Genomic DNA, 13,269 nt, shown 5'->3' with positions numbered 1-13,269 from the left:
TGTGTGTGTGTGTGTGTGTGTGTGTGTGTGTGTGTGTGTGTGTGTGTGTGTGTGTGTGTGTGTGTTTCATCTCTAGAGATTCAGATTGTATATACAGAATACAAAATAGAATACATCTAAAATAATGGTTGGTTATATATCATTTGCATATCAATATTCAGTAAGTTAACAGTGGCGGCTAGAACGTACTAAAGAAAATATCGTTATTCTCTCTATACAATAAACCACGAAACCCCTTGTACCAAGATTAAAAAAAAAATTCTTCATCAATAATGTATTTCTCCCTAAGGACAAACCTTTTCTTCTTCCACTCACATTTAATTATCTTCTCTTCTTTCCAAATCTTTTATGGCATTCCACCGCCTTGGGTGTTTAACAGAAGGCCGTGTTATATGACGCCGGAGCCAACACATGTCTGTTCGGAGAGACGGATTGGCAAAATTATTCAAGGTTAAGTACTGGAGAGGATTCTTGTTATCAGGGTTGCGTACGAGAGATGGTATTGTTCGGGGGGCTCACGAAACGGAATTTTGAACTCGATAAAAGAATAACCATCAGGATCTAAAACGATTATTATTGAAGACGGAATACATTTAGCATTGCGTCAGAATCAATGACGTGATGCCTATTGAAACCCATATGACTACTATTATTAATATAGTTTCAAATACTTCCTAGACATATTGACTAACTCCGCATTTTTTTCTTTAATCTCCTGCAGCCTTCCGTCAGGATGTTAAAGTGGACTCTCCGCAACCCCAGTGACGCCCCTACGCCCCCTCCGCCCGAAGTAAGGTACCAAGTGCGAGAAGCGGAGGTTAAACTCAACCTCAAGGACTCAAACAAATGCTGGATGGAAAACCAGGTAGGTTTGCGAGGTCTGTGGGTGCATGTGACTAGGTTGATGGATTAGAAGGGGGTAGGACTGCGATATTTTTATAGGTCGAAATGGGTTTTCCAGTAAAGCACGGATAAAGGCAGGTAGGGAAATGAAGGTAGGACTATGATATTTTTGTGAAGTAAGTGACTGAGAAGATGTAAAGGTTTTATTATGATTTGAGCGACAACGTTCATTATTTTGTAATATCCATTTATTCTTTTATTATTATCAAACCCATTTTCCATATAATCTTTGGTGATATGGCAATAAATATGTTTTATGACGTTTTCTTTAGGTAAAAGTGGCCCAGGTTCGGTCTACCTCGAGGATCCTGGGAACATCCAAAGAAAACGGAGATGAGCTCTGTCATGAGAACGGGAAACTCGGCCACGGGAAGGAGAACGAATCTATTTTCAAGAAGTGGATTTCTTCCGCACACAGCGACGAAGACAAGAAAAGAAAACGACATCACAAACACATAAGGTATTATTCCGTTTATTCATAATTCCCTTTTCAAATGCGCAAAAAAATAAAAAAAATCCTGCGCTTTTTATTTATTTATCTATTTTTTATCGTCATTTTTTCTTTTTTTTTCTCTTTATTAGATGTAACCCGCTGGACCCGCTTCGCCTCTTCTCCGGCGAGGTGACCGACAGCGACACCGGCAGCGTGTACATGAAGCTCGACCACACCCCCGCCGCCCTCCAACCCCGCCCGCAAGTCGTCGCCACCACGGGGCCGCACGACCCCCGCAGGAAGCCTCTCATCGACATCTCCAATGGTGACTACAGCGACCTCAGGAAGCATCTCCAACAAATCTCCGCCTCGCACCTCCACCATCCCTATCACCACCATCACCACCACCATCACCAACAGCAGCAGCAGCAACAACAGCATCAGCATCATCATCATCATCACCATCACTCGGAGTTGCCTCCTTATCTCCAACAATTTGCTCCTTCCTCGCGCCATGTTCACCATCATCACCAACATAGTTATGTTCAGGAGGGACAGTTCCAAGTGAGTTATTCTGCGGTTATGCTTTTTCTGATAATGATGATGCTGAGGATGATAATGATAATAATTGTTTATGTTATCATCATCACCATCACTATTATTATTATTATTGTTATTATTATTATTGTTTTGTTGTTGTTATTATTTTTTGTTATTATTATCTTTATTACTATTATCAATAATGATGATAATGAAATATTAGTGTAGTTTGAAATCAAGCGTGTTTCCACATTGTCCCATATGCTAACACGCCTCCCTTCCTTCCTCTCCTTCAAGACTGCCCTTGGCCACGCCCACCTCCCCCGCCCAGAGCCCCTGGGCGCCACCGCCTCCCAGGCCAACCTCCTCCGCGGGCACCGCCATCGCTCGAGCTCTTCCTCCAGATCCAGGTAGGCCTGTGGTCACGAGTGTGGCGAATTGTGGTTAACTTCCCTCGGGTGTGGTTTATGGCCTTTTTTTTCTTTTCTTTTTATTTGCTTTTGCTCTGCTCTTTGCCTTTTTTTTTTCTTAAAAAAGGAGGCGAATTATGACCGACCGTTCTGTCATTTAGTGTCTAATATTTTCCTTTGTTTTTATTTTCCCCCGTTCTGTAGATCACGTTCCTCGTCGCGGTCGCGCCCCATGGCGGCCGTGAACTCCAGCCTCCTGGCCGGGAGCACCGTCGCCTTTCCCACCACGACCGTCGCCGTCGCCTCCGCCACCACTACCACCACCACCATCACCACCACCAGCAACTGTCGAGGCATGGCGGAAGGGCAGAGCCAGTCCCGCCTCCATGAAGTTCGGGGAGCGTCCATATCCTCTTCCTCCTCCTCGTCGTCCTCCACCAACGCCCTCAAGAGGCATTCCATCGCCGACATCCCGACGGAGTCCTCCTTCCGGGGCGTGTGGGAGATCCAGAAGGCGCGGCGAGGGCGGTCGTCGAGCCACGAGAGGAAGCGGGACGACTCGCGCGAGAGGGTGCGGCTCCCGAGGTACAGCAGAGACCGGAGAAAAGAGGACGACGAGCAGCCGGAGGACAGAGGTCGGCAGGGCAGCGAGCGGGTCGAGGGGCGGAGGGCCAGTCGCGAGAGGGCCAAGGACGAGCCGATCTACGAGAAGGTCGGCAGCGCGAACACCTCCGGCTCAAGTATAACCTCCAAGAAATCCAAGAGCATCTCGGGCTCAAGCATCAGCTCGAGGAAGAGCCAGAACTCGTACGACAACGCCATCTACATGTCCATGAAGGATTTGCGAGCGCACTGCCAGCTGGAGGACGTCGAGGAGTGGGACAACGACCACCTGTACTCCTCCCTCCACGTGCGGATCTCGCCCGACCCCAACAAGACGCCCGTGCACATGCGCGACCACCTGTACGAAAACATGCTCTACTTGCCCATGACGGAGATCAAGAACGTGCTCAAGAAGTCGCTGGACCGCAGCCGTCCCCTCCCGGACCCCCCGAACTTCGACGACCAGAGCGAGCTGGACGATACCTGCGCCTTCACCTCCGAGCCTCAGAAGGACATCCACAAGCCCGTGGCCATCAAGATCTCCAACGACCTCATCGCTCGCTTCGGCAAGTCCCCCAACGACAGGCAGCACCCGATGCCGCAGTACGGGCTCTACATCGCCTCCCAGCCGTCCAAGAAGCCGTGCAAGATCGCGGAGGGCTGCCAGGAGGAGGAGGTCCACTCGAGTCACGAGGCCAAGCCCACCAAGGTCTACAAGAGCACGGGCCAGCACGTCCACATCAACTATTCCGAGAAGCACACCGAGCCCACCATCCCACTGCACAACCTGAGGCCTCCTCCGCCGCCGCCTCCGAGAAAATGCAAGTCAGGCCAGAGTTCGAGCATCACGAAGAGCAAGTCAAAATCAAAGGCCTCGAGCAAACAGAAATCCGAGTCGCACCTTCCTGTCATCTACGAAAACACTCGCCAGGAGGAAGAGCTGACTCAGTCTGCGAAAAAGCGAAAACTGCGGCACAGTATGGCGATAGAATTTAGTTTTGACGACGACGATGGTCCCATTAACAAATCGTCTGAAGACGCCAGCGTCGAGGGTTCGACTCCTCGCGGTCATAACACATCGAGCAGTGATAACCCTGATAGCGGTGTTTCCGAGGGCATCACTACGCCTTTGGTAAGTCCCATGAGCGCCCCGAGAAGCCCACAGACTCCGCGAAGTGACAGTTTACTTGAGGAACCCTGCACACCCCTCAGCATGGAGGATCTACACTCATTCAAAGAAAACGGTCAGGCAAAGCTAACTAAGGAAAACGTTGAGGCGAGCAGGAACTCAACCATTTTTTCTAATGTGTCCCACGATATCACTGATCCTCGTTTTCTTGAAAGTTTTCTCAAAGACGGACCATTCTCTCGCAGAAGTTTTGCAGGACAATCTAGTTTTCTTACTGAAGCATGCATTGACGATATGTTTCATCAGATAAAACCCCCATCTTTGCAGCAAACAATGTCTAGCATTTCATGTTCACACTTAGACTCATTTTGTCTTAGTCCTAAACAATACTTCGACACGCTAAAGAGTAAAAGCGCTGATGTGAGTAAAATGTTATTAAGTGCTGTAGGAAGAAATTTATTTTCTGAATCGACCAAAGTTTCCACGCCGAACCGCAATGCCGCGCAGCTGGACACGTCCGCGTCGCGCCGCCATTCCGTGGCCGGCCTGGAGGACATTTCCCGTAGACTTTCGAAGATCGAGTTCAGCGACGACACCTCGCTGTGGGGGATGGAGGTGTCCGACCACTGCGACTCGGCTCTCAAGAAGTCCAAGTCGCTGCAGTGTCTGAGCTCGTCGGCGGCGCTGTCCTCCCCGCCCAACGTCCCCCTCATGGAGTCGATGGCGGAAATATTAAAGGACCCCGAAGCGAGATGCGATTCCCGGCCCTTCCGCGGCCTGGACGTCAATGGCGAGCAAACGAGCCCCAACACAAGTGAACAATCGGGACAATGGTGGGCAGGAGGCTGCGGGGAGGAGGACGAAGGGGGGGAGAGAGGCGGGGGGCGGGCCACAAAAGGGTCAGGTAGGGCAGGTGGGCATGCGGACGGTGCGACGGGCTCACTCGCGTCCTCGCCGGCGTCCCAGCACCACCAGCCCCCGCCCGCCGCTGCCCAGCCCAGCCCGACCCACCACCTCTCCCCGAACAGAAACCCGACACTACCACTTCCGGTGGAGATGAGCGGTGGGCTGCATCTGGCCGTGGGGCACGAGGGTGCCTGCTTCTCAGTGCCTCTCGGGCCGTCATCCTGTGAGGACAGTGCTCGGCCAGACCTGAGTCAGTGCGTTAGTGGTTGTGGCGACTCCGAGTCTCAGGACGGCAGCTTCAAGGACCCGCTGACGGCGCGGCAGCAGCGGCGCCGAGAGGAAAGTTCGTACCGCTTACAGCGCATGTTACAAGACAATGCGCAACCGCTGGTAGAGGACGAACCCGAGGAATCCGTGAGCGCCGATTGGTCTATGGAAGCTCTGCTGGACGAGTACTCGACCTTCGACCACCAGGACCTCGACGAAGAGCTGAGCGAGGGAGCGCCTCCCTCCCCAGACTCCGTGGCTGACTCCATCAGCCTGTGTACACTCGACAGCGACGCGGCTGACAACGTGTTCCTCAGCCCGAAATTGGTCGAGAAGATTAAGCAAGTGTCGGAGGAGAAGATGTTGGCCAGGCTGAGGAAGTCGTTCCGCAGCAAGAAGGGGAAGGGCGCCCCCGCCGCCGCCACCACGGCTCCTGCCGACGCCCCCGTGGCCCCGAAGGTGGGAATCTTCATGTTCGTGGACAACCCAATGTACTTAAGTCCTGATGTAAAGAAAGAAGTGAAATTTGTGAGGCCTCACATTGCAAAAAATGAGGACGAAGGACGCAACAATGTCTGGTATGTGGGAAACCCCATGTATCACTCGCCAGAGCCGAGCAAGGTGAGAAATGTGAACTACGAAGTGAGACAAAAGGTGTTGTGCGAAAAGGAAAACATGCGGAATTCGCGCATCGCGAAAGTCGTGTGCCAGAACAACAACAACCGGAAGCCACTGGCGAACATCTGGCTGCAGAGCAACCCGTGCTACGAGTCGCCGGACATCAAGACTCTGCAGGCCAAGCAGACCGGCGCCGCCCACCGCCTGGCGGCCAAGGCGCACGAGAGCACCTACCTGACGCCAATCCCAGTGAAGCCGCCGAGGGACTTCGCGCCGCGCCCCACCGTCGTCCCGGCGCCGAATCCCGTGCCCCAGGATGACGACGACGACGACATCCTGGACCACCAGAAGTTCCTCGACCACGAGTACTGCACCATCCCCGGGGACGAATCCGACTCGTGGGTGACCCAGTCCACGGCCTCGAGGAAGAGCGACTCCCCCTTGGCCAGGAGGAGCCTCGAGTTCGGCGCCTCCTGCAAGACGCCCAAGGGCAAGAAGGGCGTCAGGGTGGCCCGCTCGCCCGTCACGCCGTCGCGGCTCTGGAGGCAGACCACCAGGACGCAGCACTCCACGCCGAGGAAGTACCAGGGCACCTTGGAGAAGAACCTGGACACGGGGGCGCCGCTGGGCACGCGCTCGCACAGGACTCCCCGGGCCGTCAAGAGGGGCAAGAAGACCCGCGAGACGTTCCCGGTAGGTGGTGGTGGTCGTTCGGTTTTCGGAAGGGTTTTGATGATGCGTGATTAGTGCGAATCTATTTACCTATTTACCTTCCATTGCAAAATGATATTGCATATATGTTTTGTTTAGTATTATTTTGTTTATATTTTGTTTACCGCATATAATATATATTTAGTAAGTAGTTGACACTTTCCCTCTGGTCCCTCAGAACGATTCTCCCTCGCCCACTCCGCCCCCGCTTCCCGCGCGCCCGCACCACACCCTCCGCCACTACGACAACGACCGCTCCAACGACACCGTCGGCCTGGAGGACACGAACGACTTCCATCGTAAGCCGCAGGACGACCTCGACGACACGGCCAAGTTCCAGCTCCCGCCCGACAGCGTGTACGAGAGCATCACCTTCCTGGAGAGGGGCGTCGACCCCCACGACCTGCCGCCGGGCTACACGCCCCGCCGGCACCACCTGCGGCGTCCGTCGGGCAACTCCTCGGCCCTGACGCTCTCCCCGGCCCTGAGCCGCCCCTGCTCCTCCAGGGGCAGCCGAAGCAGGAGCCATTCAAAAAACGGGCTGCGGCCAGGTTCCCCTTGCGAGGGGAGCCTGAGGGCGCGGGCGCGGAGGGGATCCACCACGAAGAAGGTCAGCAAGAAGTACCGCGCCAGGGACGTGCTCGCGGGAAAGGGTGAGTACGCTTGAGCTTTTGTTTTTTCCATCGTGTCTTTACTCGTGTTTTTGTGGGAAATGTGTTCAGTACGTCTGTGAACGTGACGGAAAAAAACGTTAAATCGATCTGATTCCATAACGAAAGGTTTAAATCGGAAAAAGAATAATTGATGTCTGTCAGTTCAGTTCATCCACGAAAAAAAACCATATATATGAAATTAAAATTAATAATACGTAATAGCAACTGCTCGACCTCGGAAGATCCCGCTTTCCCCCCAGACTGAAAAACTCCTCTCCTCCTGTCTCCCTCAAAGCGCTTCTTGCCGCCGCCGCCGCCGCCGCCTCCGCCTCCGCCGCGTGCCGTAGCCAGCGCCAGCGTCGTTCCCTAGCTTTCGAACTCGCGAACTCCCGTCAGAACCCGGATGGTGACCCGAAATTGACCTCCGCCGACCTCGCTGTCCCCGCCGCCGCCCTTGATGTCTTCCCCATGCGAGTCACTTCGTTTTGACGCGGGTAGGGGGAGGGGGAGGGGTGTGTGTGTGTGTGTGTGTGTGTGTGTGTGTGTGTGTGTGTGTGTGTGTGTGTGTGTGTGTGTGTGTGTGTGTGTGTGTGTGTGTGTGTGTGTGTGTAAACCGAGAGAAAGAGAGAACTAGAAACCGAGAGAAAGAGAGAAAACAAGAAACCAAGAGAAAGAGAGAAAACAAGAAACCGAGAGAAAGAGAGAAAACAAGAAACCGAGAGAACGAGAGAAAGAGAACGCGAGCGAGGGAGGTCACGACGTCAATCATTCATGACAGCAGTTACGGGTCCTGTCAACTACTGTGAAAGACTGATGAGGGAAAAAGATACAACTTGTTTCCTCATTAACACACGAAAATCTCCTCGCCATGTATGTGGCTCAGACCTTTTTATTTATAGAATTATGTTCATGTAGCTTTGTCTTTAAATCATCAGTCTGTGCTTAATAAACTGTGCTTTAGCTGTAAATAAAAACAAACAAACTCATCTGTGATATTGACGAGTGCCTAATGACAAAAGGCACTTAAGTTGTACATACGAATATGAATGTGTAAATATGTATTTGGAAATCTTAATAAACGTAAAAGACAAAATTCCAAAGCTCCGTTTTTTAAATACTCCGATCCGAGACATAAAGATGCTCCCAGTTTTCGAGAAAAAAGGAAGGAAAGTTCAAATATTTACAAAGGAAACGATAATGATAATAATGATTTTTGATGGTTATAATAATAGTAATAATAATAATAAAAGTAATAATAATGATAATGATAATATAATGATAATAACAAAATATAATGATGGTAATGATAATGTAATAATAATGAGAATAATAACAACAACGACAACAGTAATGATAAAACTGATTAGTGCCTGCCTACTAAACCCTCCAGATGTGACCTATGACCTCATATTCTGACATGACCTCGATTTGAACAAAAAACCTCGTTAGCAGTAAGTTCATTGAGCCTCTGGTCAAAGAAAACGCTTAACGAAGGCGCTTCACGCTATCATGTTAATTACTGTTATTTTTCCAGTTAGATCATGTCAGTCGGATCACGAGGACACATTTCTCTTCGATGTTAATGAAGTTAAAAAAAAAAAGTGACAGTTGATATGAGTTGATTTTCTTCGGAAGTGACGAGATGATTGGCGTTAAGGTTCACTGTCTATTTCGTTCCCTTCTTGTGTTGTACTTTTAGTTATTACTGTGTCAGATTTGTTGTTGTTATTGGTAATGTCATCATCATTGTTGTTATCATTATTATTGTTATTGTTATTATTATTATTATTATTATTATTATTATTATTATTATTATTATTATTATTATTATGACTATTATTGTTATTATTATTATTATTGTTGTTGTTCTTGATATTATTATTATTGTTATTATTGTTGTTATTGTCATGTTATAACCTTAAAAACCGCTATAGAGAAGAAATTCTAGTAAAAAAAAATCAAAATAATCATGTACATTTAAAACTAAAGTAAAGTAATGCCCCCCCCAAAAAAGAGAGAGAGAGAGAGAGAGAGAGAGAGAGAGAGAGAGAGAGAGAGAGAGAGAGAGAGAGAGAGAGAGAGAGAGAGAGAGAGAAGGAGAGGAATAGGAAAAGAAGAGTAAATTTTGAAGAAGAAACTAGTTAAGATCCTGCCCAGGACGCCATGCTTCCCAAACGGCCGCCAGATGTCAGTTTACCGTCTATTGCGGGTAGGGGGGTGGGGGGGGGGAGTGAGGTTAGTTAGCATGTTTAAAATCTCTCCCCCCCTCCCCCCCTCTCCCTCCCTCCCCCATCTACCCGTCCTTACCTTCCCACTGACATTGCTTTTTTCTTCCTTGTTTGCTGTTGTTTGTTGTTTGTTTTGGTTTTGTTTTTTTTTCTGTTCTGCTGTTCTTCCTCTTCTCCTTTCTCTTTTTTCTGTTTTTTTTCCCTTTCTGTTATTATTGTTATCTTTTTTTTTATTTTTTTCTTCACCTTTATTCGCTTCTTATTGTTTTCCTTTCTATTTGTCTCGTTTCTACTTTTAATTTTTTTTTTTCTTCTTCTTCTCATGCTCCTCCACTCCTCCGTCGCAACACAACGGTTTTTGGATCACTCCTTTTTGAAAATCCCCCCCCCCCCTCTCTCTCTCTCTCTCTCTCTCTCTCTCTCTCTCTCTCTCTCTCTCTCTCTCTCTCTCTCTCTCTCTTCCTCATCCTATCATCCATCTCTCTGTACCTCCCCCATTTTTTTTTACCCATTTCACCACCTTTTAGTTCTCTATTACATCCATCCATTTCTCCCAATTACCTCTCCTATTCAACTTTCTTTCCCCATTTCGTTTACCTCCCAAAAGTCCCTCTGTAATATAGCCATCTCGTGATTGTTTATAACTGGCCTCCTTTCCCATCCCCTGTGATTTCGGTGTCAGTGGACCCCTCCCCCCTCCTCCCTCCTCCCTCTTCCCTCCCTTTCTTTTCCTTTCTCCTTCCCTGTTCTCTTTCTCCCTCCTCGCTCCCTTTCTCTCCCTCTCTTCTCGGTCACTCCATCTCTATCTCTTTCTCTCTCCATTCCTCTCTCCTTTCCTCTTTCTTCCCCTCCCTTCTTCCCTTCTACCCTCCTTCCCTCCTCTCTTCTTCCCACCCTCCCTCCCTCCTTCCTTCTCTCCCCCCTCACTCGTCCTCCCTGCCTCTCTCTCATTGTTCCTATGTGATATTTAGCCCTCACCTGACCGCGCCTAATTAAAAAAGATGTCTCTCTTTGTAGACTATTACATTTTATGAGACGAGAGAGAGAGAGAGAGAGAGAGAGAGAGAGAGAGAGAGAGAGAGAGAGAGAGAGAGAGAGAGAGAGAGAGAGAGAGAGAGAGAGAGAGAGAAGAAATGCTTAAAAAGAAAATGCACATTTTAAACAAAGGTATCCACACACCTAACTCTTTTTGTCCGTAATCTATCCCTGAAAACCCACCTGTCGAGTCTAATATTCATCTGTTTACTATCGATCTTGCTTATCCCTGTGTACACCATCTTGCTGCATTCCGCCCGTCCTTACTTGGCTTAACTTCGCCAACTTCTTCGAAAGCTTTGATCCTGAGGAATTTCCGGGCCGAAGTTGGGTCTTACGGCTAACCCCTTTTATCTTCCTCTTCCTCTTCCCCCTTTTTTTTCCTTTTTTTCTTCTTTGTTTTCCGTCTTCCTCCTCCTCCTCATCTTCTGCTCTTTTCCTGATCCGTCTTTCTACTCTTCCTGTTCGTAGTAAGATTATCCCATCAGCTCCTTCTTCTTCCTCTGTTCTTCCTGTTATTCTGTTTATTCTTCTCTCAGTCTTTACTCCATCCACTTCCATCCACGCCAGACATCCACTCTCATCCACATGTAAACAACATCGGGGGAGGGGGGGGAGGCGCCACGTTGTTGTGGTCAGAGACCTGTTTACCAAAAATATGATATGAGTTTCAGTTCGTTACGTAATTAGACAGTTATGAGGCCTATACATAAGGTACCGTATATTCAAATGGAGACAACCATACGTGTGTATTTATTGGTTTATTTTTGATGTTGTTGTTGTTGTGTGTTCTGCAGTGTGCGGTGTCGTTTGTGATGTATGGAGAGTGGGGTCGGGGGTGGGGGGTTGATGGGGGGTTGGGGGTACGGGTGTGTGTGTGGTGGGGGTCCTGAGGGTGTAAACGGTATGTATTCTCATAAACCAACGCCAGGGACAAATTAGTGTTTATGTGGAGGCATGTAATTAGACGCTAGGGATAAACACATACACGTCTTTGGAGACAGCCGAGTATGGGCGCGCTGAAATACACACACAAACGCGCATGCACACGCACGCACGCAACACACACACACACACACACACACACACACACACACACACACACACACACACACACACACACACACACACACCACACACACATACACATTCACACACACACATTCACACACACACACACATACACATACACACACGTACGCACTTACAAACACACACACAAATACCACCCTCCCCACACACACCCAACACAACCTCCCTCTTCCCACATACCCCACACGCACCGCCCCCCCCCCCCGACACCCCACAAACAAATACAAGGTCGCTGAAATGACGAGAAATACGCTGTAAAGTTGCTCTCCCTTTTGCCCCGCGAGCCTTGACCGGGAAAAAGTTTTACGAGAGCGTCATCCATAATTTTCCTCACAACAGCTGGTTTTCGGCAACCGGCTCAAGTAGAGGACGGAAAGACGTGTGTGTGTGTGTGTGTGTGTGTGTGTGTGTGTGTGTGTGTGTGTGTGTGTCTGTGTCTGTGTCTGTGTGTGTCTGTGTCTGTGTCTGTGTGTGAGTGTGAGTGTGAGTGTGAAAGAGTGTGTGTCTGAAAGTTTGACTTTCCTATATATCTTTGTGTATGATTTTGTCAGATTTGGTTTTATGTGAGACTGGATTCGGAAGAGACGAGAAAGGAAATTTCATCTTGTTAAATCACTTCCATTTATTATTTTTTATTTATTTATTTTTATCGTACTCACTCATCCCCCGCCTTTAATAGTTGTTTACATCGCTGTCGTTTGAAGAAGAACAAATTGTCGTGCACCTATCTATTTTTCCAAAAATCCACATTACAAAATTCCCACGAGGAGACCTCAAAGTAAAACGGAGAAAAAAAAAACTCAAAATAGTCCTTATAAAGAAGAAAACGAGAGAGAGAGAGAAAAAAAGAAAACGGAACGCCATATATACACACAGACCTCTTTTGAAACTTTGCCGCCAAAAAAGGAGAATGGCGGTTTATGGTTTTAATATATGCTGCTCATATATTACCGTATATGGCGCACAGTTGTTCTTTAAAATCATGGGAGTGAATGTCTGGAATTTCTGGAATGCCCGTTGAGGTTCCAGGAAGGGGGGGGGAGGGGAGGAATGAGAGGGAGGGAAGAAAGAGAGGAGGGGAGAAAGAGGAAGAAAGGGAGAAAGAGAGGAATGAGAGGGAGGGAAGAAAAGATAATGGGTAAAGTGGAAGCAATGAAGAAAGGGAAGACATTTTCACAGAGGAATGTTGAGTAGGATGTACATTTTGAGTTATTTGTATCTGGGTTTGAAATCTCTTTCTGTGTTGGGAGAACTATATTCGTAATTCGGATATGCGAGATTTTTATTAATTAATTTGGATGATTTCTTTGACTTGGAGGCATTCTTCAAAGAGAAACAGTTTTAAACAATAGAAAACACACACACACACGCACACGCACACGCACACGCACACGCACACGCACACGCACACGCACACACACGCACACACCACACCTACACGGACATAGTATCAGGTGTTTATTATTCTTGGTACACGTGTTGACATACATCACCACATTTTGCGATGGAGAAGTTGGTCTCAGAGGCTTCAGATACGTAACTTTCGTTTCAGTAACAGAATCATAAAAAATGACTGAATTGGAGATACTTGTAAAGATATCAATTTCACTTTTTATTTCTATTCTGCCTCTTTCTCACAATATATATATATATATATATATATATATATATATATGTATATATATGTATATGTATATATATGTATATGTATATATATGTATATGTATATATGTATATATAT

General features: G+C 48.1%; 1 protein-coding gene across 1 annotated transcript in view; it reads left to right on the top strand.

Annotated features, from left to right (window-relative positions):
- Positions 1–727: 727 nt before the first annotated feature.
- Positions 728–13,269, top strand: part of LOC119577575 — a 69,273-nt gene continuing 56,731 nt past the window's right edge. The window contains exons 1-6 of the mRNA XM_037925158.1: positions 728–865; positions 1,176–1,363; positions 1,486–1,900; positions 2,174–2,286; positions 2,491–6,502; positions 6,699–7,173. Of these exons, the coding sequence (XP_037781086.1) occupies positions 734–865; positions 1,176–1,363; positions 1,486–1,900; positions 2,174–2,286; positions 2,491–6,502; positions 6,699–7,173 (5,335 nt within the window). The 5' untranslated portion in view covers positions 728–733. The remainder of the gene's footprint in view (positions 866–1,175; positions 1,364–1,485; positions 1,901–2,173; positions 2,287–2,490; positions 6,503–6,698; positions 7,174–13,269) is intronic.

The sequence above is a fragment of the Penaeus monodon genome, chromosome 10 (assembly GCF_015228065.2).
Source record: "Penaeus monodon isolate SGIC_2016 chromosome 10, NSTDA_Pmon_1, whole genome shotgun sequence".
Lineage (NCBI taxonomy): Eukaryota > Metazoa > Arthropoda > Malacostraca > Decapoda > Penaeidae > Penaeus > Penaeus monodon.
Note: the sequence above shows the minus strand (reverse complement) of the source record. Positions and strands in the feature narration are given on the sequence as shown.